A 24,020-nucleotide genomic window follows, 5' to 3' on the forward strand; every position below is an offset into this window, starting at 1 on the left:
ATACATTTAATTAGGTCAAATTAAACTCATATAACTTGCAATAAAAATAAATTCAATTTAAATTGATTCAATTAAATTAAAATTATAAAGGATTAAATTTATTTAAGTGAATAGAAATTAATTTATATTAAATTCAATTGAATGGTTAAATTAAATGAACGAGTTTTAATCAAAGAAATCATTTAAAATAAATTAAACTTTATTAAATAAAATAAAATAATTTAACTAAACTTAACAGCAGCAAATATAATTTAATTTGCTTAATTTAAATTAAAATTGAAGCCACTTAATAAATATGAAATCTATAAAATTTAGAATTAAATGGGATTTTAATTTAAAATAAAATTAAATTTTTAATTAAATTAAATTTCAAATAAAATAAAATTTTAAATTAAAGTTAATAATAAAATAAAATTACTTGAAGATGGATAAAATTAAATGAAATTATTTGAAACTTAAATATATTTAATTAAGATAAAATAAATCAAGTTCAATGAAATTTTTTTATAGATAAATACATTTAATTAGGTTAAATTAAACTTATATAACTTGTAATAAAAATAAATTCAATTTAAATTGATTCAATTAAATTAAAATTATAAAGGATTAAATTAAATTAAATTTATTTAAATGAATAGAGATTAATTTTTATTAAATTCAATTGAATAGTTAAATTGAATGAACGAGTTTCATTCAAAGAAAGTATTTAAAATAAATTAAACTTCATTAAATAAAATAATTTAACTAAACTTAACAGCAGCAAATATAATTTAATTTGCTTAATTTAAAATTAAAATTAAAGTGACTTTATAAAAATGAAATCTATAAAATTTAAAATTAAATTGGAATTTAATTTAAAATAAAATGAAATTTTTAATTAAATTAAATTTAAAATAAAATGTTAAATTAAAGTTAATAATAAAATAAAATTACTTGAATATGGATTAAATTAAATGAAATTATTTGAAAATTAAATATATTTAATTAAGATCAAATAAATCAAGTTCAATGAAATTTTTTTATAGATAAATACATTTATTTAGGTCAAATTAAACGTATATAACTTGTAATAAAAATAAATTCAATTTAATAAAAATAAAAAATAAATTAAACTTTATTAAATAAAATAAAATAATTTAACTAAACTTAGCAGCAGCAAATATAATTTAATTTGCTTAATTTAAATTAAAATTAAAGTGACTTAATAAAAATGAAATCTATAAAATTTAGAATTAAATGGGATTTTAATTTAAAATAAAATGAAATGTTTAATTAAATTAAATTAAATTAAATTAAATGTAAAGTAAAATTTTAAATTAAAGTTAATAATAAAATAAAATTACTTGAATATGGATAAAATTAAATGAAATTATTTGAAAATTAAATATATTTAATTAAGATAAAATAAATCAAGTTCAATGAAAATTTTTTATAGATAAATACATTTAATTAGGCCAAATTAAACTTATATAACTTGTAATAAAAATAAATTCAATTTAAATTGATTCAAATAAATTAAAATATTGTAAATAAAAAGTGTTAATAAAATAAATTGCATTAAAAGTAAATTAAATAAATATCATTGTATTTAGTGAAAGATAATCAAATTATTAAATATACGTTTAAAACTTATTGATTTAAGTTTAATTGATTCAAGTTTTAGTCCAGACAAAAATCAATCACAGACATTAATTATAATTAATATTTTTATCACATTATTTAAATTTTAGATTGTCGTCGTTTATTGATATGATTTCAAATAAATTTTTAATTATTTTTATTTGAAAATATAAAAAATAAAAAATCGTAATTGATTAAATTTTTAATAACCACAAAAATCAATAAGACAAATTTATTGGCTCTGACAAAAAAATCAATCACAGAAATTAATTATAATAATTTAAATTTTTACTATATATCATATGATATATCGTTTATTGATATGTTTTCAAATATATTTTTAATTATTTTTATTTGAAAATATATCCAATAAAAATATGGTAATTGATTAAATTTTTAATAACCACAAAAATCAATAAGACAAATTTATTGGCTCTGACAAAAAAAAATCAATCACAGAAATTAATTAAAATATTTTAAATTTGTAGTGTATATGATATAATTTCGCAATATGAAAAGTATAATTTTTTCATTGAATTAAAAATATACAGATATATTTTTTGTATTACAAATTTTCAATTTGTCTAGTTTATTTTCCTATTACATAAATCTGTTTTTTTTGTTGTTAAATTTTTGAAGTGATTAATTATATAGCCATGGTAACCATATATATCCAAAATTTGTTTTATCCAATTAATAAATAACTTAATGATAATACCAAACAACTAATATAGCAAAGGCTTTATAATTTCACCCTCTCAGTGGAGGCCCGAAAACCAAAAAAAAAAAAAAAAAACATCTGGAAAAATTCCCATATTGTTGAGTTTTTAATACTCAAAGCTAAATGGAAAGGAAGTGCGTGCCAAAAATTTCCAAGTCTTTTGATGAAAAACAAAAAACTAATATGAAACTCTAACAAAATAATCCTTAAGTGTGAAGCAGCAAAAAAACCGAAACGACATAAATAAAATAAAACGAATAAAACTCCACAGGACTATTAGTCAAGATTAAAAACAAAACAACTATAGTGAATCCCAAAATTGTCGAGGACAAATTAAGGGTGGTTATTAATAAAAATAATAAACAAAACACCAAACAACAGGCAAATGCATAGAAGGAAGGACGAATGCATGGAAGGATAAATAAATACACGCAAGTTTTTTTTTTATTGAAAGCGAACGTTACAAAAAACCTTATTCGTGAATGAAACATCTGCCTTTTGTCCGGAACATTTTGGAGAGTCAACCATGGCTAGTCAAACTCTTGGCATTGAGTAGGTTAATATATTGATGGCTAAATGCTTCATAGGATATGGGTCCAAATATATTGTTTATTTTTTTTTTAACTTGCAATTAATGACAAGCATAAAATTCCATGGCCTTAGAGGAAAACTTAAATGAGGAATAAATGAAAGTCAAAAATTGATGTGGAAAATTTGTCTACAATTTTAGGGGGTTTAACAGAATAGTACCGCTCCTCGAAAACTAACAAAAAAAAACAAGGACTAACATGAAAAGGACCCTCAATTGAAGTGATAGGTAACACACCCCATGACCCAGCATCATGCTCTAAAATAACACCCAGTCAAAAAAAAATAAACCTCAATTCATGGTTATTTACATAGACAACAAATTTTAACAGGATAATGTCAAATTCTAAACACCAAGCCAACAGAAAAAAAAACATAGGAATCAATGAAAGAGGTCCTTAACTATCCAAGCCAGGGGGTTGATTTTTCATAACTCACATCAATCTTTCAGGTTAGCATACAAAGCCTTGGGACAAACCTCAATTTACCTTTGAAGGTAAAGGGGGCCCCTGACAGACAGACAGACAGACATCACAAACCATCGAATGCATTGAATCTCAATTAATCCTTAGACATTTGATAATAATATATGATGGAAATCTTCCTTCCTATACGCTTGCCTACCTGAGAATTTCATTCATGTTTAAATTCAATAGCTCTACAGGAGTTCTACCAAACTATCTGGGCAATTGTCTCTCTCATGTTAGTCCATTTCTCCCTTGCAAAGGCCATTAAACATCAATTGTTACTTCCTACTCATTGTGTTCCGGTTTGACCTTCGCGTTGCAATTTAGGGGTGGTGAGAGTTATACGTGTATGGATGATTAGCCCTCTCTTTCACTCTCTCACTCTCCCTCCCTTTAGGAGAGTTAGGAGAGTTAGGAGAGTATTGATATACACCATGTGGCTTTTGGGCATCAAAAAATCAAAAAGGCAAGACAACAATACAAAACCTCAAATAGAGGTGTGATCTAATGGGCCATCCTTCCGGTTTGTAATATTGGTTGCCTTGTCTATTGTCTTGCCATAGATGATAGCAAGAGAATACCAAAAAAAAAGTCGTTAGGGAATCAAAATTCCATTTGAACTACTATGAATGGCATAGATAAAATGTGGATTTATAAACGCCCCAAAATGAAGAGAATAAATATCAAAAGTCTGGTAAATTCTTTAAGCTAAAATTATTATTGTTTTATGTGTATTTATATACCATTTGTCATCTATCTTGGCGAAATCTAGCCCATATCCTTGTAGAATTGCTACTGCGAAATAGAAAAAATTGTCTAAAATGCTCATGAAAAAAATTGAAAGGTTTCAAATGGTAACAAATGTTTGTCTTGATCTACAGTTTAGTTCAGGATATAATTTAATGGGGCCCGTTGTTTTTAACTTTCCTTACTTGTTTTACGCCCATTTTCATGAAGCTCCGTTAGTGCTCCGTTAGCTAACGAATTTTTAAACCGTATTATGGACATAGCTGCCATCTAGCGTATATACTCCATATGCCAGTTAGGATCTTAACTGTCAAAAAATTTTCAGTAAAAGTTAACCGGAGAGAAGATATTTGGAATTTACTTTCTGTTAACTGGCAGTTAAAGCCTAACGGAGCTACATGAAAATGGCCATTAAATATTATTAATTTTTTTAAGGAGTTTTCTCCTTTTGAAATTTTCTTTTAAACAATTATTTAGATTAACCGGAATTATTCACATCTCCCATAAAATAATTCCTGAGAAGGAAGGGACACTATAGATGTAGTAATAAGTACAGAAATTACAATTAAATATTATAATAAACTTAAATTGATATAAAATTAACTGCCTTAAAGTAAAATTAATTGAATTCGATTAAAATCGAATAATAAAATAAAATAACCAAAAAATATAAAATTAAAAAAAAAATTGTATAAAAATTAAATTTTATTTAATTAACAAAAAAATAGTATTATTTTACAAACTAAAAACTTTTCATAATTTAATTAAAAAAAAATAAAATAACAAATAAAATATTAAATTAAAAAAAATTGTATCAAAATACAATTTTATTTAATTAACAAAAAAAAAAAAAAAATAGTATTATTTTACAAACTAAAAACTTTTCATAATTTAATTTAAAAAAATTAAAAATTAAAATACCTTAAAATAAAAAAAAAAGTAGTATTATTTTACAAACTAAAAACTTTTCATAATTTAATTAAAAAAAATTAAAATAACAAATAAAATATTAAATTTAAAAAAAATTGTATCAAAATTCAATTTTATTTAATTACCAAAAAAAAAAGAAATAGTATTATTTTACAAACTAAAAACTTTTCGTAATTTAATTAAAAAAAAAAAATTAAAATACCTTAAAATAACAAAAAATATTAAATTTAAAAAAAATGTATCAAAATTCAATTCTATTTAATTAACAAAAATATAGTATTATTTTACAAACTAAAAACTTTTCATATTTTAATTAAAAAAAATATATATTTGTTTTAATTTTTTTTAATTAAATAATAAAAAATTTTTACAATATTTATTCGAGCTTATTGGACAGGAAGATTAAGTTTGCTAAACTAATACTTTTTTTTGCTTAATTAAATTGATTGAATTTTATTTGATACATTTTTTTAAATTTAATATTTTATTTGTTATTTTGAGATTTTTTAATTCCATTTTAGTAGTTTTTTTTATTTCAAACTAAAAACTTTTCATAATTTAATTTAAAAAAATATTTGTTTTAATTTTTGTTTAATTAAATAATGAAAAATTTTTACAATATTTATTCGAGCTTATTGGACAGGAAGATTAAGTTTGCTAAAATAAAACTTTTTTGATTAATTAAATTGATTTGAATTTTATTTGATACATTTTTTTAAATTTAATATTTTATTTGTTATTTTGAGATTTTTTAAATTCCATTTTAGCAGTTTTTTTAATTCAATTAAATTAATTAATACAGATAATTAATTATTTTTATAAAGTCAAACTTTACATACCTTAAAATAACAAATAAAATATTAAATTTAAAAAAAATTCTATCAAAATTCAATTTTATTTAATTAACAAAAAAATAGTATTATTTTACAAACTAAAAACTTTTCATATTTTAATTAAAAAAAATATTTGTTTTAATTTTTTTTTAATTAAATAATAAAATATTTTTACAATATTTATTCGAGCTTATTGGACAGGAAGATTAAGTTTGCTAAAATAATACTTTTTGTTTGCTTAATTAAATTGATTTGAATTTTATTTGATACATTTTTGTAAATTTAATATTTTATTTGTTATTTTGAGATTTTTTAATTCCATTTTAGTAGTTTTTTTTTAATTCAATTAAATTAATTAATACAAATAATTAATTAATTTATAAAGTCAAACTTTATATACCTTAAAATAACAAAAAAAAATATTAAATTTAAAAAAAATTGTATCAAAATTCAATTTTATTTAATTAACAAAAAAATAGTATTATTTTACAAACTAAAAACTTTTCATAATTTAATTTAAAAAAATATTTGTTTTATTTTTTTTTTAATTAAATAATGAAAAATTTTTACAATATTTATTCGAGCTTATTGGACAGGAAGATTAAGTTTGCTAAACTAATACTTTTTGTTTGCTTAATTAAATTGATTTGAATTTTATTTGATACATTTTTTTAAATTTAATATTTTATTTGTTTTTTTGAGATTTTTTAATTCCATTTTAGTGGAATTCAATTAAATTAATTAATACAAATATTTAATTAATTTATAAAGTCAAACTTTATATACCTTAAAATAACAAAAAAAAATATTAAATTAAAAAAAATTGTATCAAAATTCAATTTTATTTAATTAACAAAAAAATAGTATTATTTTACAAACTAAAAACTTTTCATATTTTAATTAAAAAAAATATTTGTTTTAATTTTTTAAATTAAATAATGAAAATTTTTTAAAACATTTATTCGAGCTTATTGGACAGGAAGATTAAGTTTGCTAAAATAGTACTTTTTTTTGTGCTTAATTAAATTGATTTGAATTTTATTTGATACATTTTTTTAAATTTAATATTTTATTTGTTGTTTTGAGATTTTTTAATTCCATTTTAGTAGTTTTTTGTATTCAATTAAATTATTTAATACAAATAATTAATTAATTTATAAAGTCAAACTTTATATACCTTAAAATAACAAAAAAAAATATTAAATTAAAAAAATTGTATCAAAATTCAATTTTATTTAATTAACCAAAAAAATAGTATTATTTTACAAACTAAAAACTTTTCATAATTTAATTTAAAAAAAATATTTGTTTTATTTTTTTTTTTTAATTAAATAATGACAAATTTTTACAATATTTATTCGAGCTTATTGGACAGGAAGATTAAGTTTGCTAAAATAATATTTTTTTTTTGCTTAATTAAATTGATTTGAATTTTATTTGATACATTTTTTTAAATTTAATATTTTATTTGATATTTTAAAAAATTTTAATTCCATTTTAGTGGAATTCAATTAAAATAATTAATACAACTAATTAATTAATTTATAAAGTCAAACTTCTCTACAGTGAACTGCTATACAATGAAGAGAGAGCTTCCTCCCTCTCTCTCTCTCTCTTTCTCTATAATAAACAAATTTCAAAATCACTGAATTTTTCTTCCCATTTTCTTATATTCTGATATAATTTCTGTATAATGAAGTAATTTTCTGATCCCATCAAGATTCATTATAGGTAAGTTCTACTAAATTAATTTAAAATAAATTAAATGAAATCAAACTGAAGAATATCATTTTTTAAGTTTAAGTTATATTAAATTAAACTAAGCCGATAGCCTTTGTAGCTGTTTTAATGTTTATTATACTTTTAGAATTGTAATAAATAAATAAATAAATAATAATTAAATTAAACTAAAATTAAACCAATTTCTGGAATTTTTTCAATTTTTTTGTTTAATTTATATTAAATAAAACTAAATTGAACTAAGTTAAATGAATCGAGAAAATTAAAAAAAAATATTAAAATAAAATCTGTCCACTTATGTAATTTAACAACATTTAACAAGGAAAATTATTTAAATTAAATAATTAAATTTATAAAATGGAAAATGAACTAAACTAAGTATTGAGATATTTTTTTCGTATAAAAATGGCTTTATTTAAGCGTAACGAATTTCGAAAAAAAAAAATACTCACAAGTTGAGTTTTAGAAAATTAATTAAAATATATCAATTTAAAATAAATTTCACTGTAAATTACAAATAAATTCAATCACACTGAAACAAATTTCTGGAATTTTTTCAATATGTTTTTTTAATGTGTTTAAGTTATATTAAATGAAACTAAATAGAACTAAGTTATATGTATCGAGAAAATTAAAAAATATTAAAATAAAATCTGTCCACTTATGTAATTTAACAACATTTAACAAGTAAAATTATTAAAATTAAATAATTAAATTTATAAAATGGAAAATGAACTAAATTAAGTATTGAGATATTTTTTTTTGTATTAAAATGTCCATTGAGATATTTATATAAGCGTAACGAATTTCAATAAAAGAAAAATCCGTTATAAGTTTAAAAAAGCAAAAATGAAACATGATAAAAATAAATTATATTAAAAAAATGAAATGATTACAAAATTTTAATAAAAACAAGCATTAAGTAACTAAATTAAATTTTATGCAATTAAATTAAGCAAAATAAAAAAAAATATTTTATTTTATCAAATTAAGTGAATTGTATTAATTTAATTAATTTGAGTTTTAAAAAATTAATTAAAATATATCAATTTAAAATAAATTTCACTGTAAATTAAACTAAATTAAATTATACGAATTAAGCAAACTAACGTTACAAAAATTTAAGTTAAAAAAAGAATTAAGTTAAATTAATCAAATAAATTAAAATATATTAAAATAAAATCTGTAAATTAAATTAAATAATGTCGAATTTTGTTAAGCAAAGTAAACTAAAAGAAACTGAAAAAATATTATTTTATCAAATTAAGTGAATTGTATTAAATTAATTTAATTAAAAATAAAGTAAATGATTAATTAAAAAATAAATAAAGAAATTAAATTAATCAAAAAACTGAAATAAATGAAGAATTATTATTTTGCTTACATTAATTTAGTCTGTATTAAAACAAATTAAGTTGAATTAAATTAAATTGATAAAGTATTATTAAAATATATTAAATTAAAATTAAAAAAAATCAATACAATACAAAATTCAGTTTAGTTTTAGTTTCCAGTGAAACCTTTGAAATTGAGACACTCTTAAAACATACCTCTCGAAAGTGTATAATTTTAATGAGTATTAAATTAAATAATTTAAATTAAAAAAATTATTAATTCAGATAAATTAAATTAAAGCAAACAGAAGTAAATTAAGAATTATTCATTTTTTTTTTGTAATTTGTTTATGTTGTATTAAATTAAACAAAATTGAATTACGTTAAATTTATCAAGTAAATTAAAATATATCAAAATAAAATCTGTTGATTAATGTAATTTAATTGATATAAATAGTAATAATAAAGCTCCACAGCCTCCTATAAAATTTAATAAATTTCTATAATTTTCTTTTAAAACTTACCATACAAATCGTTCTCCTTCATCCAGGCTGAGCGACCAGTGTGAGTTAACATTGTATGGGCCATATGATGATACGAGGACATTTCATCATTAAAACTATTGGCGAAGCCTTTTGGAAGATATTGTCCAGCGGCTGCCACAGCCGCCGCTGCATTATGATGACTAGCCAAAATATGAGCGGCGGCCTGAGCTGAGGCTGTAGCAGTTGCTGCCGCTACCGACTCACTCTGACTATTACTATCCAGGGTATTATGAGTTTGAGCTGAAGCTATATGGGTCTGATGATGATGATCACCCTGAGTGCTGGAATCATTTGAAGCTGATGGTGGTAGAACAGTGCTTCCAGTACCGGATGCGGAACTGGTCAAATGATTACTATTAGCATCGGTAGAAGGCGGGTGTTGAGGGGAAATATCATTGGCATGAGTGTTTGAATGATGTTGACTGTGAGGATGATGATGCTGGTGATGATGGTGGACCAGACCATTCTTAAGTTCTGCCGATTGTTCTAGATTTAAAATGTCCGATATGTGAAAACCAGAAGATCTTTGCGATGAGGGTACCTTGGCATCGAAGAGGCTATAAAGAAAAAAAAAACAAAGAGGTTTATTATAAATATTATTAATATAAATAAAATATTATTAACATATATTAGGTGAGAGGGAATTTTTAAAGATTATAGAAGTTCTTCTCTTACATTATCAATATATAAGTCTTAAGAGTTATATGCAATAATGTCGAAAAAAAATTCTAAGATATTTTTGTCTCTGGCAAAATATCTCGTTTTCGTGTAAAATGTAAGAATTTATGAAAGTTTTTTCTCAGTTTAAGTAAAAAATTTACCTATGATTCAAGAAATAAAAAAATTAAAATTAATTATTAAATTAAATTTTTTTTAAATAATATAACGAGCTTCAAGGCTAGGAATTATCCCCTCTCAAGAAGTACTAAAAAATATTATCATTAAATTAAATAACTTAGAATTAAATTATTTCTCTCTTCTAAATTAAAATTTTTAAACTAATTAAAATAAAACAAAAAATATTAAATAAAATATTTTTAATAAAAATAATTTAATTTTAAATTATTTAATTTGTTGTATAATAAAAAAATATACCAAATAATATAGCAATGCATATTGTTTGGTATATTTTTTCTATTAACTATAATATTTTAATCGAATTCATAATAAAATAAATAAAAAATAATTAAATTTCAAATTATTTAATTTAATTTAATAATTTGATGCTTTGTTATATTATTTGGTACATATTTTTTTATTAACTATTATATTTTAATCGAATTCATAATAAAATAAACAAAGAAAATAATGAAATTTCAAATTATTTAATTTAATGATTATTAATTTTAAATTTAGAAAATTACTTTTAATTGTCATTAACAATTTGTTTTAATTTAAAAATGTAAATTAAAAAAAATATTATTTCAATTTAAATTATTTAATGTAATGGTTTGTAATATTATTTATTATATATTTTATTAATAAATATATTTTAATTTGATTAATTTAAAATTTTTTAAAATGTGTTAAAAAAAAATTAAAAAATTTTGTTGAATTTTAAACTTTTTAAATTAAAGCTCTGTTATTGTTTTCACTTAATTTAATTAAAATTTGGAAAATTATTTTTAATTACTTTTTTTTTAATTTTAAAATTTTTTATTTTAAAAATGTAAATCAAAAATAAATAATTTAGTTTTAAATTATTTAATTTAATGCTATGGAATATTATTTACTATGTGTTATATTAAAAATTGTTTTTGATATATAATTACCTATAAATATAATAAATTACTTTTAATAAGTATTTTTTAATTTAATTAATTTTCTAATTTTAAAAGAGTAAATTAAAACAAAAATAATTTAATTTTAAATTATTTATTTATTTATTGTTTATTTTAATCATACAGTAAATGTATGATAAAAAAGTAGCATTGGCTGCTAAGGCCATCAGCTATAATTTTAAATTATTTAATTTAATGCTATGTTATATAAGCTAAAATATTTTAATTCAACTTAATTTATTTCTTATAATTGACTTTATCAATTTCAGCAATTATTTTGTAATTCATTTTTTTAATTTAAAAATGTATATTAAAAAATAATTTACTTTGATGCTATGTAATCTTATTTAGTATATTTTTTTGTTAAAAATCCTTTAACGACTGTGTGGTTTAGGGTATAACAATTTAAATTAAATCAATTAATTTTTTAATTTAAAATTTTAAATTAAAAAAATAATTTAATTTAAAATTGGAATTCTATACAATATTATTTAATATTTTTTTTCAATTTAATTTATTTCTTTTATTTGGATCTATAAACTAATAAATCCAAATACAAGAAAATTAAATTAAATTATAAAAAAAAAATTGTATAAATGCATATCTTTGTAATGGATATATGGTTATTACAAAAATAGTTTATTTGTAATCACCACATTCGTTTTTGGTTTCTCCACATTTTTCATTTAGTCTGACCATCTTTTCTTTATGTTTATTCTAAAATGTGTTAAATATTATTTTATTTTAAATTGAAATCGTCTAGATTATTTACAAGTTTTTCTTGTATTCTCCCATATTTAAAAAATATATATTAAAAATTTAAATTCAATTAAATTAGTTTAAAATTAAGAAAATTATTTCTAAATTAGTATTAACAATTTTTTTTTAAATTAATTAATTTTTGAATTTAAAAATTTTAAATTAGAAAAATAATTCAATTTAAAATTGAATTCTATACAATATTATTTGATATATTTTATTTCAATTTAATTTATTTCTTGCATAATTTTAATGCAGAGGATTTAGTGATTAAAAACAAACTATTTTTTTGTAATCATCAGATTCGTTTTTTTTCTCCACACTTTTCATTTAGTCTGACCATTGTTTCTTTATGTTTATTCTAAAATTTGTTAAAGATTATTTTATTTTAAGTTTAAATCACCCAGAAAACTCACAGATTTTTCTTGTATTTTCATAGATTAAAAAATTAAATTCAATTTAGTTAGTCTTAAATTAAGAAAATTTTTTCTAATTTATTATTAAAATTTTTTTTTATATTAATTAATTTTTGAATTTAAAAATTTAAATAAAAAAAAAATAATTTAATATATTATTTAATATATTTTATTTTATCACAATGGACTGAATAGTCTAAGTGAGCCTGAATCTTACTCGGGCTGCCACTTTAACCTAATATATTTTATTTCAATTTAATTTATTTCTTGCATTTAATTAAATTAAATTATAAAAATAATTATATAAATGGATAATTTTAATATATTAAAATTTTAATGAAGAAAATTTATTTTTTTTTGTAATCACCAGATCCGTTTTTTCCACACTTTTCATTTAGTCTGACCATATTTTCTTTATGTTTAAATTATTATTAACAATTTTTTTTTATATTAACTAATTTTTGAATTTAAAATTTAAATAAAAAAATAATTTAATATATTTTATTTCAATTTAATTTATTTCTTGCATTTAATTAAATTAAATTATAAAAATAATTATTTAAATGGATAATTTTAATATATTAAAATTTTAATGAAGAGATTTTTTTTTGTAATCACCAGATCCTTTTTTCCCACACTTTTCATTTAGTCTGACCATCTTTTCTTTATGTTTATACTAAAATGTGTTAAAGATTATGTTATTTTAAATTTAAATCACCCAGATTATTCACAAGTTTTTCTTGTATTCTACCAAATTAAAAAATTAAATTTAATTAATTTGTTATTAAAAATTTTTTTAATTTAATTAATTTGTGAATTTAAAAATTTTAAATTAAAAAAAATAAAATGTAATTTTAAATTTAATTCTATACAATATTATTTAATATATTTTATTTCAATTTAATTTATTTCTTGTATATGGCTTTATAAATTTCAACAAATATTTTTTAAATTAATTAAAAAATATTTAAATCAATGAATGTAATATATTAAAATTTTAATGCAGAGGATTGGGTGATTACAAAAAATATTACTTGTCTTTTGTTTTCTTCATTTTTTTTTTCATTTAGTCTGACCATCATTTCTTTATGTTTATTCTAAAATGTGTTAAAGATTATTTTATTTTAAATTTAAATCACCCAGATTATTCACACATTTTTCTTGTAGTCTCTCAAAATTTTTCTTTGGGCGGCCTAACTATAGAAAATATATATATTTTTAAAAATTCAATCAATATTAAAACCTCCAAGTTAAACTCCCTATGAGATGAACTAGAAGGTCACTTTTGATTTTTCTTTAATTTAATACCATCAACAATTAACGCAAATCTCCTATAATCCTCAGGCGAATTAACTTAGAATAGCCTCTAGGCACGCTTCAATTTAGTAGTTAGACAAGGATTTAGGGCAAACCCAAAATGTAAACTGGTTACCTGTTGACCAGGGATTTTTGTTTTTGCATGTCCGTCCCTAGAATTTCCGTCTGTCCATAAAACCACAAAAGTGTTGTTAATACAAAACACATGTGAGTTGGTTCTTTGAGTAGGAAAGGTTTTTCCGGTGTGAATACCCAAAAAATTTAGAAAAATTTTCGCAATTTAAACAAAAATTCCCACGCCTTGCAGCGGGGTAATACCATGGCTATGGACATAGAAAAAAAGCAAGAGAGGGAAATACGTATACGTTTGGCCACCTACTTAGCAACATGCACACACAATTTTGACACCTTTGAAATGATAATCATCAACCTTACTCTCTTCTGTGTGTGAGCGTAGTCCAATGGCCTTAACTACCTTGCCCATGAAGGATCAATATCCTGTGCATTGCCCTATGGGTGACTACTGCTACAGGAAATTCCTTTTACGGCAACTTGGCTGCAGTGAGGAATCCCCGTGTTCTCTCTTACAACTCAGACATCATGCCGCCAATGGTAATGGTGAACTTTCCATGTCTGGTCAACACGTGTTGAACATATTTTTGAAATTTTCTTATGGTTTTTCCTAGCTCACCTATGGGAATTTTTCAATCGAAATTCCCCATCTATCTATTACAGCATATCAGTAAGATTCGTTTGGTTTTTTTTATTGGCAAAAATAGACGAAGAAAAAACCAAATTTGGCAATGACCAGTAAATCGCGATGATCTTGAACGCGCCTTGCTGTGAGAGATATTAAATCCAAGGATGAGTCTGGGCTATATTGGAATTTTTGTTTTTGGATCAACATATGTGCAAAAGGAAATTACGTGCAAAATTCCCTATCTTGAGGGGAAATATCCAGATTTAAATTAAGATTTAATTATAAACTGGTTAGCAAGTACAAAAATGAAAATAAAATCCCAAGGATTTGATTTAAGCCATTTCGCAAAGTTTTACAAATGAAAATCTGTAGGCGATTTCACAAAATCATTTTAATATATATTTTTTTGTAGATCTTGTAGAGCTAAATAAATAAGAAATATTCAAAAACAAAAAACATTTTTCAATAAAATGGTTTCAATATTTAAATGAATTTGTATTAAGTTTTAAATTATTTTTTTTTTTTTTTTGAATAAAATATTTTGTTTTTGTTTTTAAATCAACGAAGCCAGTTAAAATCAATAAAAAAATTTATTTATTAATTCACTTAATGAAATCATTGAATTTTAGATTGATTAAGATATTATTTAATGAATTTTTAATAATGGTCAATAAAATGGTTTAAATTTTTAAATGAAATTGTATTGCTTTAAATTATTTTTTTTTTAATAAAATATATTTTTTTATAAATCAACGACGCCAGTTAAAACTTAAATTGATCCAATAAAAAAATTTATTTATTAATTCACTTAATGAAATCATTGAATTTTAGATTGATTAAGATATTATTTAATGAATTTTTAATAATGGTTATAATAATGGTTATACAGTGAAACTTCACAGAAGTGGATAGCCACAGGCACCTGAATTTTTTCCACATTTGGGAAGTGCCCACTTATGGGAGGTTAATTTGAATTTTAAGGAATAATATAGAAAACGCCTCACGTCAATTGTCCACTTTTGAGAAGTGTCCGCTTTTCAAAGGGTCCAAGTTTGAGAGGTTTTACTGTATTTATTGTCTGTGAACGGACATTCCTGAGCATTCCCCTTTTTAAGGGGAAATATATGAGTCACAATTAATTTATTAAAAAAATTATAAAATTTTTTTAGTATAATTTAATTAAATTTATTTTTTTAGTCTAATCTAATTTAATTCAATTCATATTTATTAGTTTTATATAAATTATTATAATTAAAAGTTCTTTTATTTAAATTAAATTAATTTAATTTAATTTGTGTAAATTTTAGATTAAATGGAATTGAATTTATTTTAATTTACTTATTTTTTTTATTATACTGTATTTTTTTATTTAGTTTAGTTTGCATTAAATTAAATAAAATTAAATTGTCTCGTATAAGATGTTAAGAACTAAATTTCAATTACTGTAAATAAACTTAATTTGTGTAACTGAATTTACTTTACTATGGTTATTTTTTTTATTTTTATTTTATTGTGTTTTTATTTCATTGTTTTTATTTTTTATAATTTAAAATCATTTAATTTAAATTAAATAAATTTAATTTAATTTGTGTAAATTTTATTTTATTTTTTAATTTGTGTAATTTTAGACTAAACGGAACTGAATTTACTTTAATTTACTTACTTTTAAATAATTATTATTAAAAAATTATCACAATGGACTGAATAGTCTAAGTGAGCCTGAATCTTAATCGGGCTGCCACTTTAACCTAACTTTTAAATAAAATTATATTTTCTCATATAAGATGTTAAGAATAAATATGGATAAATTATAATTTTATTTCAATTAACTTAAAAAAAATTTAATTTGTGTAACTGAATTTACTTTACTTTAATTATTTTTTTATTTTATTTTATTGTGTTGTTCTATTTCTTATAATTTAAAATTATTTAATTTAAATTAAATAAATTTAATTTGTGTACATTTTCGTTTAAATGGAACCGAATTTACTTTAATTTACTTATTTTGACTTTGTTTTATTATATTTTATTTTATTTATTTTATATTAATTTAAATAAAATTAAATTGTCTCGTATAAGATGTTAAGAATAAATATGGATAAATTTTAATCGAATTCATTTTATTTCATTTAATGTAAATAAACTTAATTAGTGTATGTTAATTTACTTTACTTTAGACATTTTTATTTTATTTTATCTCATTTTACTTTATTTTTATTTTATTTTATTTAAATTTAGTTTGCATTAAATTAAATAAAATTAAGTTGTCTCTTATAAGATGTTATGGAGAAATATGTTTCATTTCATTTCATTGAATGTAAATAAACTTAATTAGTATATGCTAATTTACTTTACTTTAGTATTTTTTATTTTATTGTATTTTCTCTCATTTGACTTTATTTTATTTTATTTCACTTTATTTTATTTTATTTTTGAATTTTTTTTAATTTAATTCTATTTTATTTAAATTTAGTTTGCATTAAATTATCTTATTTTACTTTATTTTATTTTATCTCATTTTACTTTATTTTATTGTATTGTATTTTATTTTATTTTATTTTATTTTATTTTATTTTACTTTATTTTATTTTATTATATTTTATTATATTTTTTAATTTAATTCTATTTTATTTAAATTTAGTTTGCATTAAATTAAATTAAATTAAATTAAGTTGTCTCTTATAGGTTGTTATGGAGAAATATGGGTGAAACAAATTTAACATAATTTATATTTGTATAATTTAATCAATTAATTGTGGTTCAAACTAATTTAATTTAATTAAAATTTAATTTAATTAATTTTAAATAAATTATAAAAATTTATATTATTGAAATTAATTTAATATAAATTAATTTAAAATATATTAAGTTTGATTTGTGCAACTGAATTTACATTATTTTATTTATTTCTATTTTATTTAGTTTAGTTTATTTTAATATATTTTATTTTATTTCATTTTACTCTATTTAGTTTTTTGTATTTTTTGCATTTTTTATATTTTTATTTACTCTATATTATTTTATTTTATGTTATTTTATTTAAATTGTATCTTTTAGGATAATAATGGGCCAAATATCTTTTAGGATAATAATGGGCCAAATAATTTAACATTATTTAGTTTTGTGCAATTAAAAAAATGGTTACTTTAACTTAAATAAATGTATTTTTATTTTAAATAAATTATTGTATTTGAAATTAAGTTAATTTAAAATATTATATATATAAATTTTGTATAATTTAAATTAATTAATGTTGGTTTAAGCTAATTTAACTTAATTAAGTTTATTTTAATTTAATTAATTACAAAAAAAGATAATTTAATTTTGTACAACTTAATTTACTTTATTTAAGTTACTTGACTTACTTAAGTAATTTTCACTTTATTGTATTGTATTTTATTTAATATAATTAATTTTAAATAAATTAATATAATTGTAATTTATTTCATTTAAATTATTATAAATATATTTAACTTTGTTTAAATTGTACAAAATTATTTTTTTTATAATAATTTAAATCAAATAAATTAAATTAACTCAATTTGATTTAATAATTTTTGGTTTAAAATTATTTAATTCAATTTAGTTTTAATTTAATTAATTTTAAATAAATTATTATAATTGAACTTCATTGAATCTAAACTAATGTAAAAAAATGTAATTTATTTTGTGTAACTAAATGTATTCTAATTATTTTATTTTGTTTTATTTTATTTTATTTTACTTTACTTTACTTTACTTTACTTTATTTTATTTTATTTTATTTTATTTTATTTTATTTTATTTTATTTTATTTTATTTTATTCTATTTTATTTTATTTTGCTTTAAATAAAATTAATCAATTACTTTTAATAAAATATGGTTCAATTGAAATTGCTTAATTTAATTAGTTTCAAATTAATTGAATCTAATTAAGTTACACTGAGAGTCATCGGTAAGCAATAGTTACCATGCCCATCTTGCAAAGGATAATGAGTTCAATCCCAATTTCCGGCGGTGCTTTATCTGGTCTCAGAAATGTCATTAACATTTCTGAGTGATTTACAGCTTCCCTAAATAGGCTTCTACATATATATATATGGGGTGAAAAGCTCTTTGGAGTCATTTAAAAAATGAAGGTCCTTTATCGTATAGCTTAACATAGAACCGAAAACATTCATTGAAAAACAGAAATGTTCAGCACCTACGCTATTTTTTTCTATTTCTTTTGTATTTCAAATGAACTTTTCAATTTCATACCGATTTTTTTGTTTTAATAAATAATGAAACCTTTCTTAGTATTAACGAAAATGTTCATAGCCCTAATGAAAATGTTTTTTTATGTAGCAAAGAAAAATTTCATTAACTCAATTTCAATGATATTTTTGTGCATTATTGACCATAATTATGTCCTGTATTCTTTTCAATATCAATATTTATATCCTTACCCCGGTAGAGCATTACGCAAAGCCGCCGGATAGAAAGCCGCTGGCAATAAGGCATGACCCCAATGCGGTAAGAGCATAGGTGACCAAGGCAAAAAAGGAGCCGCCGCAACAGCTGCGGCTGCTGCCGAGGGCACCATAAGACTACTCATACTATGCAATGAGGGAAATCCACTGAAACCCGTCGCTCCCGTGGGTATTCTCAAATGATCCTGTTGACCCAATGTAGCGGTATTCACCGGAACTGTTGTGGTATTGGTTTTGGCGGGTTGGGCATCTTCACGTCTTAGCTTTTCTGCCGAGCGTACAACACTGGCAGTGGGTGTAGAGGTGCGTGGTGGGGGCGAGGGTGAACGTGATCGTGAACGGGCTTGTCGTTGTTTGGGTGTGGGCATAGGTGAACATACCGATATATCGGAATCTTTGTGTGGTGATGCAGCTGGTGAATGACTTCGTTGACTATCGGAAGCCGCTGAAGATTCACAAGACTTGCGACGCGTTGGTGAACCCCCGGCCGACGAGGGCGAGGGGGAACGTTTCCTTTTTTCAGCCACTTTGAAGCCGTTAATATTTATGAGGGGGATTTAAAAAAAATTCTCAAAAATTTTTTATGATTTTTAAAAACACTTTTTTTTCAAATATATCACTTTTTCACTTCACTCTGGTAATCCTTGAGCAATAAAAATATCCTTGACTTTTGAGAAAAATTTGGTTTTTTTTACACTCTTTGGGTTTTTTATATTGTGCAATTTTTGTCTTGGGTTTTTTCTGATAATAAAATATTCCGATGGTGGGGAGTTTTGAAAAGGACAAACGGTTTTTGGGTTTTTTTGTTTCGTTCTCTTTGAATTTTCTCGTTTTTGTTTGAGGAGAGGACGCGTCGTCGTTATGATACTGATGCTTACAATTTGAAGTGTCATCGACAACTAACTTGTAAACAAGAACTCAACATAATTCCAACCAAATTTTAGCAGTTTGCCGGTGGTTGGCTGAAAAACCCCGTGTCTTGACATAGAATTTCCCAACTACCACCACCACCACCATCATCATCAGGGGCAGAGGCAGGGCAATGGCTGCTGTTGCAGCAGCGCACCACCAGCACCATTGAAAAACCCAAACAAATCCACTTTCACCTCGGGCCAACGAAAAACCCATTCACCATCTATAAAATTCCAAAACCAAGTGTGTATGTGTGTGTGTGTGTGACAATGTGTATGTATATAAGCTAAGTGGGCTCTCATGTCCTTTTCAGCCTTAAGCACCACTCTCTTTAGAATAACAACAAACATACACACACACACTCGCCCATACACTCATTTACTTACTTACTTGACTGGCCCGGAGAGAAGAGCTCTTAAGGCCATCATCAACACCAATTGCCTTTGAGCAGACATATCCTTGTTTTTGTATCACCATCATCAAACACGAGAAAAAAAACCCTCTATGTGAGAGTAGCCAGTGTAATACCCAAGATTTGTCTCTTTCTCTCTTAGTATATAAAAATGGAGCGCATACGCCGTCTTTATGAGAGGGTACTTGAAAGATGAGAGCCATAGTTTCTCATCTTAAGGAAGAGATGATAGCGAAGAAGAAGAAGCAGCAGCATATAGCTGTAGCCCATATTGTTTGTAGGCCCTCTAATAGGCAAATGTATGGTAAGAGATAATGCAGGGAAATCCCTATTTGGTGGCCCTCTTCTTATGAGCAGTGTTACTTCCCTTTTTTTGCTGTTGTATAGCTGTAGTAGTAATCGAATTTTGGTCTTCTTACTCTACTTTTCATTCATGTTGCTCCACCAACAACCCACCATAGTCATGATGTGTTGTGAGTGTTGCTGCTATTGCGTGTCTGCTTGTAGTTTATGGGATTGGGTTACGCTCATGCTATTTTGTTGTTGCTTTTTGCTATTTGGGTCTTGCTCTCCATGTGAAGCATTTTTCACTTGTTCCTTAAGTACTCAGGCTTTTCAATATACTCGTTTTATATTTTGCTCGTTTAGTTGTCAGTTTTTTTTGGTTTTATTTCTTCGCACTAGGATCCTCCTTTAAGTTCCCCCTTCTAGGTCCCCCCAATATGGTAGGATTAAATTTCTCCCCTTATATGGTTATGATTTTTTGTCTTTTGTTTTTTTTTTTTTTTTTTTGATATCACGTTCAACCTCTCATCCATTTTGAATATCTATGTACTTTGTGCTGTCATCATCATTTTCATCATCAGCAGTTTTCTTCTTCTCCTTCATTTATTCATGGTGTGGGGCGGAGGGCTTCCGGTGGTATATGGACTAGAGATTATATAGCTTCGTCCATTTGCAGGCATTGTTAACCCCATACGGTGCGGGTCTATGGCATATTGGGAGTTTTATGAGTTTTTCCGTTTATACCATTATTAAATCGAGAATTTATATGCTAGAGATTACAAAATATCGAAACAGTGGTTCGTAGCGATGGCATATAATAATATTGGAATATAATTAAGGATTTGTTGTGGGCCACAATTAAATTTTTAATTTAGGCTTAGCATACTTTAAACTATGACACAAATCGTAATCAATTAAAAAAAAAAAACAAAGTCGTATTTTCAATACCAAAAATTTTAAGGAAAGAATAAAATCTTAGTATTAAAGTAACCTTCTTGTTGAGAGCCCTGGAAAAAATGTATACGTGGTATTAAAGAAAATGCAACCTAAATTGTAGAATGCACAATTTACATAATATTAAGGACAAATCTCTTTAAAATAATGAAATTTTAATTAAAAGAAAATTTATAATCTTTGCTTCAAAAAAAAATTTTTTATTAAATTTAGGACACATATTTTAGAAGTTTGCGTCCCTCCATTAAAGTCGTATATCTTTGAACTAACGCACATTTTCCTTAATGTAAAAAAAAACATTTTTGATTAACCCAGCTTCCATAAAATTTGCTTGGATCCCCAATTTGTGATCCTGAAGTAGTGCAAACAAAAAGATGGTGGCTTCGATTCCTGCTTCGACCGAACACCAAAAAGTTTTTCAGCGATGGATTATCCCACCTCAGTAATGCTGGCGACATTTCTGAGGGTTTCAAAGCTTCTCTAAGTGGTTTCACTGCAATGTGGAACGCCGTTCGGACTCGGCTATAAAAACGAGGTTCCTTGTCATTGAGCTTACCATGGAATCGGGCAGCACTCAGTGATAAGAGAGAAGTTCACCAATGTGATATCACAATGGACTGAATAGTCTAAGTGTGTCTGATACATCGGGCTGCCACCTAACCTAACCTAACCTAGTGCAAACATGGATCATCTTTATTGAATTTTACATGGGATTTTCAGAGGACGGAAGTACTCCATTTTTGTATCCTTTAAATTTCCATAGAAGTTGTACCGTGAAAGTTCGTTTGGATGGGGAAATTTAAAAAAAAACTTTTGCTCTTTAAATTTTTTCTCCAATTTTGATTGCGATTGCTCTAAGGGAAGCAAATTTCATCCGATCCGGCTGAAATTTGGTACATGGTGTTAGTATATGGTCTCTAACAACCATGCAAAAATTGGTCCATATCGGTCCACTTTTACGTATAGCCCCCATATAAACAGAGCCCCAAATTTGGCTTGCGATTGCTCTAAGAGAAGCAAATTTCATCCGATCCGGCTGAAATTTGGTACATGGTGTTAGTATATGGTCTCTAATGACCATGCAAGAATTGGTCCATATCGGTCCATAATTATATATAGCCCCCATATAAACCGATCCCCCGATTTGGCTTGCGGAGCCTCTAAGAGAAGCAAATTTCATCCGATACGATTGAAATTTGGTACGTTGTGTTACTATATTGTCTCTAACAACCATGCCAAAATTGGTGCATATCGGTCCACTTTTACGTATAGCCCCCATATAAACCGATCCCCCAAATTTGGCTTGCGATTGCTCTAAGAGAAGCAAATTTCATCCGATCCGATTGAAATTTGGTACGTTGTATTACTATATTGTCTCTAACAACCATGCCAAAATTGGTCCATATCGGTCCATAATTATATATAGCCCCCATATAAGCCGATACCCAGATTTGACCTCTTAGAGGAGCAAAATTCATCCGATCCTGTTGAAATTTGGTACGTGGTGTTAGTATATGGTCTCTAACAACCATGCAAGAATTGGTCCATATCGGTCCATAATTATATATAGCCGATCCCCAATCACACAAAAATTGGTCCATATCGGTTCATAATCATGGTTGTCACTCGAGCCAAAAATAATCTACCAAAATTTTAATTTTTATAGAAAACATTGTCAAAATGTTATTTCTATAGAAAATTTTGTCAAAATTTTATTTCTATAGAAAATTTATCAAAATTTTATTTCTATAGAAATTTTTTTTCCAAATTTTATTTCTATAGAAAATTTTGTCAAAATTTTATTTCAATAGAAAATTTTTTCCAAATTTTATTTCTATAGAAAATTTTTTCCAAATTTTACTTCTATCGAAAATGTTGTCAAAATTTTATTTTGTCAAAATTTTATTTCTATAGAAACTTTAAACTGAATTATATACGTATTTAATCGGCCGTTTTAGTTTAATATATACCACGTATGGACTATGTGGTATATATTACGGTGTTAGGAAGTTTTAAGATACCTTGCCATCGGCAAGTGTTACCGCAACCCAAGTAATTCGATTGTGGATGACAGTCTTCAGTAGAAGTTTCTACGCAATCCATGGTGGAGGGTTCATAAGCTTCGGCCAGGCCGAACTTACGGCCGTATATACTTGTTTTAAATTGACTTTTTTTATCAGTTTTAATACCCTTCACCACTACTGTGGTACAGGGTATAATATGTTTGTGCATTTGTATGTAACGCTAAGAAGGAAAGGTCTGAGTATACCGATCGTCTTAGAATTGAATTCTGAGTCGATTTAGCGATGCCCGTCTGTCTGTCCGTCCGTCTGTTCATGTATGTTTGTGTGCAAAGTTCAGGTAGCAGTTTAAGTCCGACAATCGCTATTTATTTTGGAAAAAATCGGTTCAGATTTAGATATAGCTGCCATATATATTTATCCCCGATCTGGTCCTAATTGGCGTGATTATCAAACGAAAAGCTTGCAAAATATCAGCCAAATCGG

At 23.5% G+C, this 24,020-nt stretch overlaps 1 protein-coding gene across 2 annotated transcripts in view; it reads right to left on the reverse strand.

The window, feature by feature from the left end:
- The window catches only part of vnd (ventral nervous system defective), a 107,985-nt gene that overhangs the window by 2,925 nt on the left and 81,040 nt on the right, over nt 1-24,020 (reverse strand). The window contains exons 1-2 of one of the 2 annotated variants that reach the window (XM_075300026.1): nt 18,927-19,430; nt 9,505-10,082 (exon numbers count right to left, since the gene is read on the reverse strand). In XM_075300026.1, coding sequence (XP_075156141.1) covers nt 9,505-10,082; nt 18,927-19,318 — 970 coding nt within the window. In that variant the 5' untranslated portion in view covers nt 19,319-19,430. Of the gene's footprint in view, nt 1-9,504; nt 10,083-18,926; nt 19,431-24,020 lie in introns of those variants that run through there. The other variant, XM_075300027.1, reaches the window with a different exon arrangement.

Source organism: Haematobia irritans, chromosome 3 (genome assembly GCF_050003625.1).
Source record: "Haematobia irritans isolate KBUSLIRL chromosome 3, ASM5000362v1, whole genome shotgun sequence".
In the NCBI taxonomy this organism is placed as follows: domain Eukaryota; kingdom Metazoa; phylum Arthropoda; class Insecta; order Diptera; family Muscidae; genus Haematobia; species Haematobia irritans.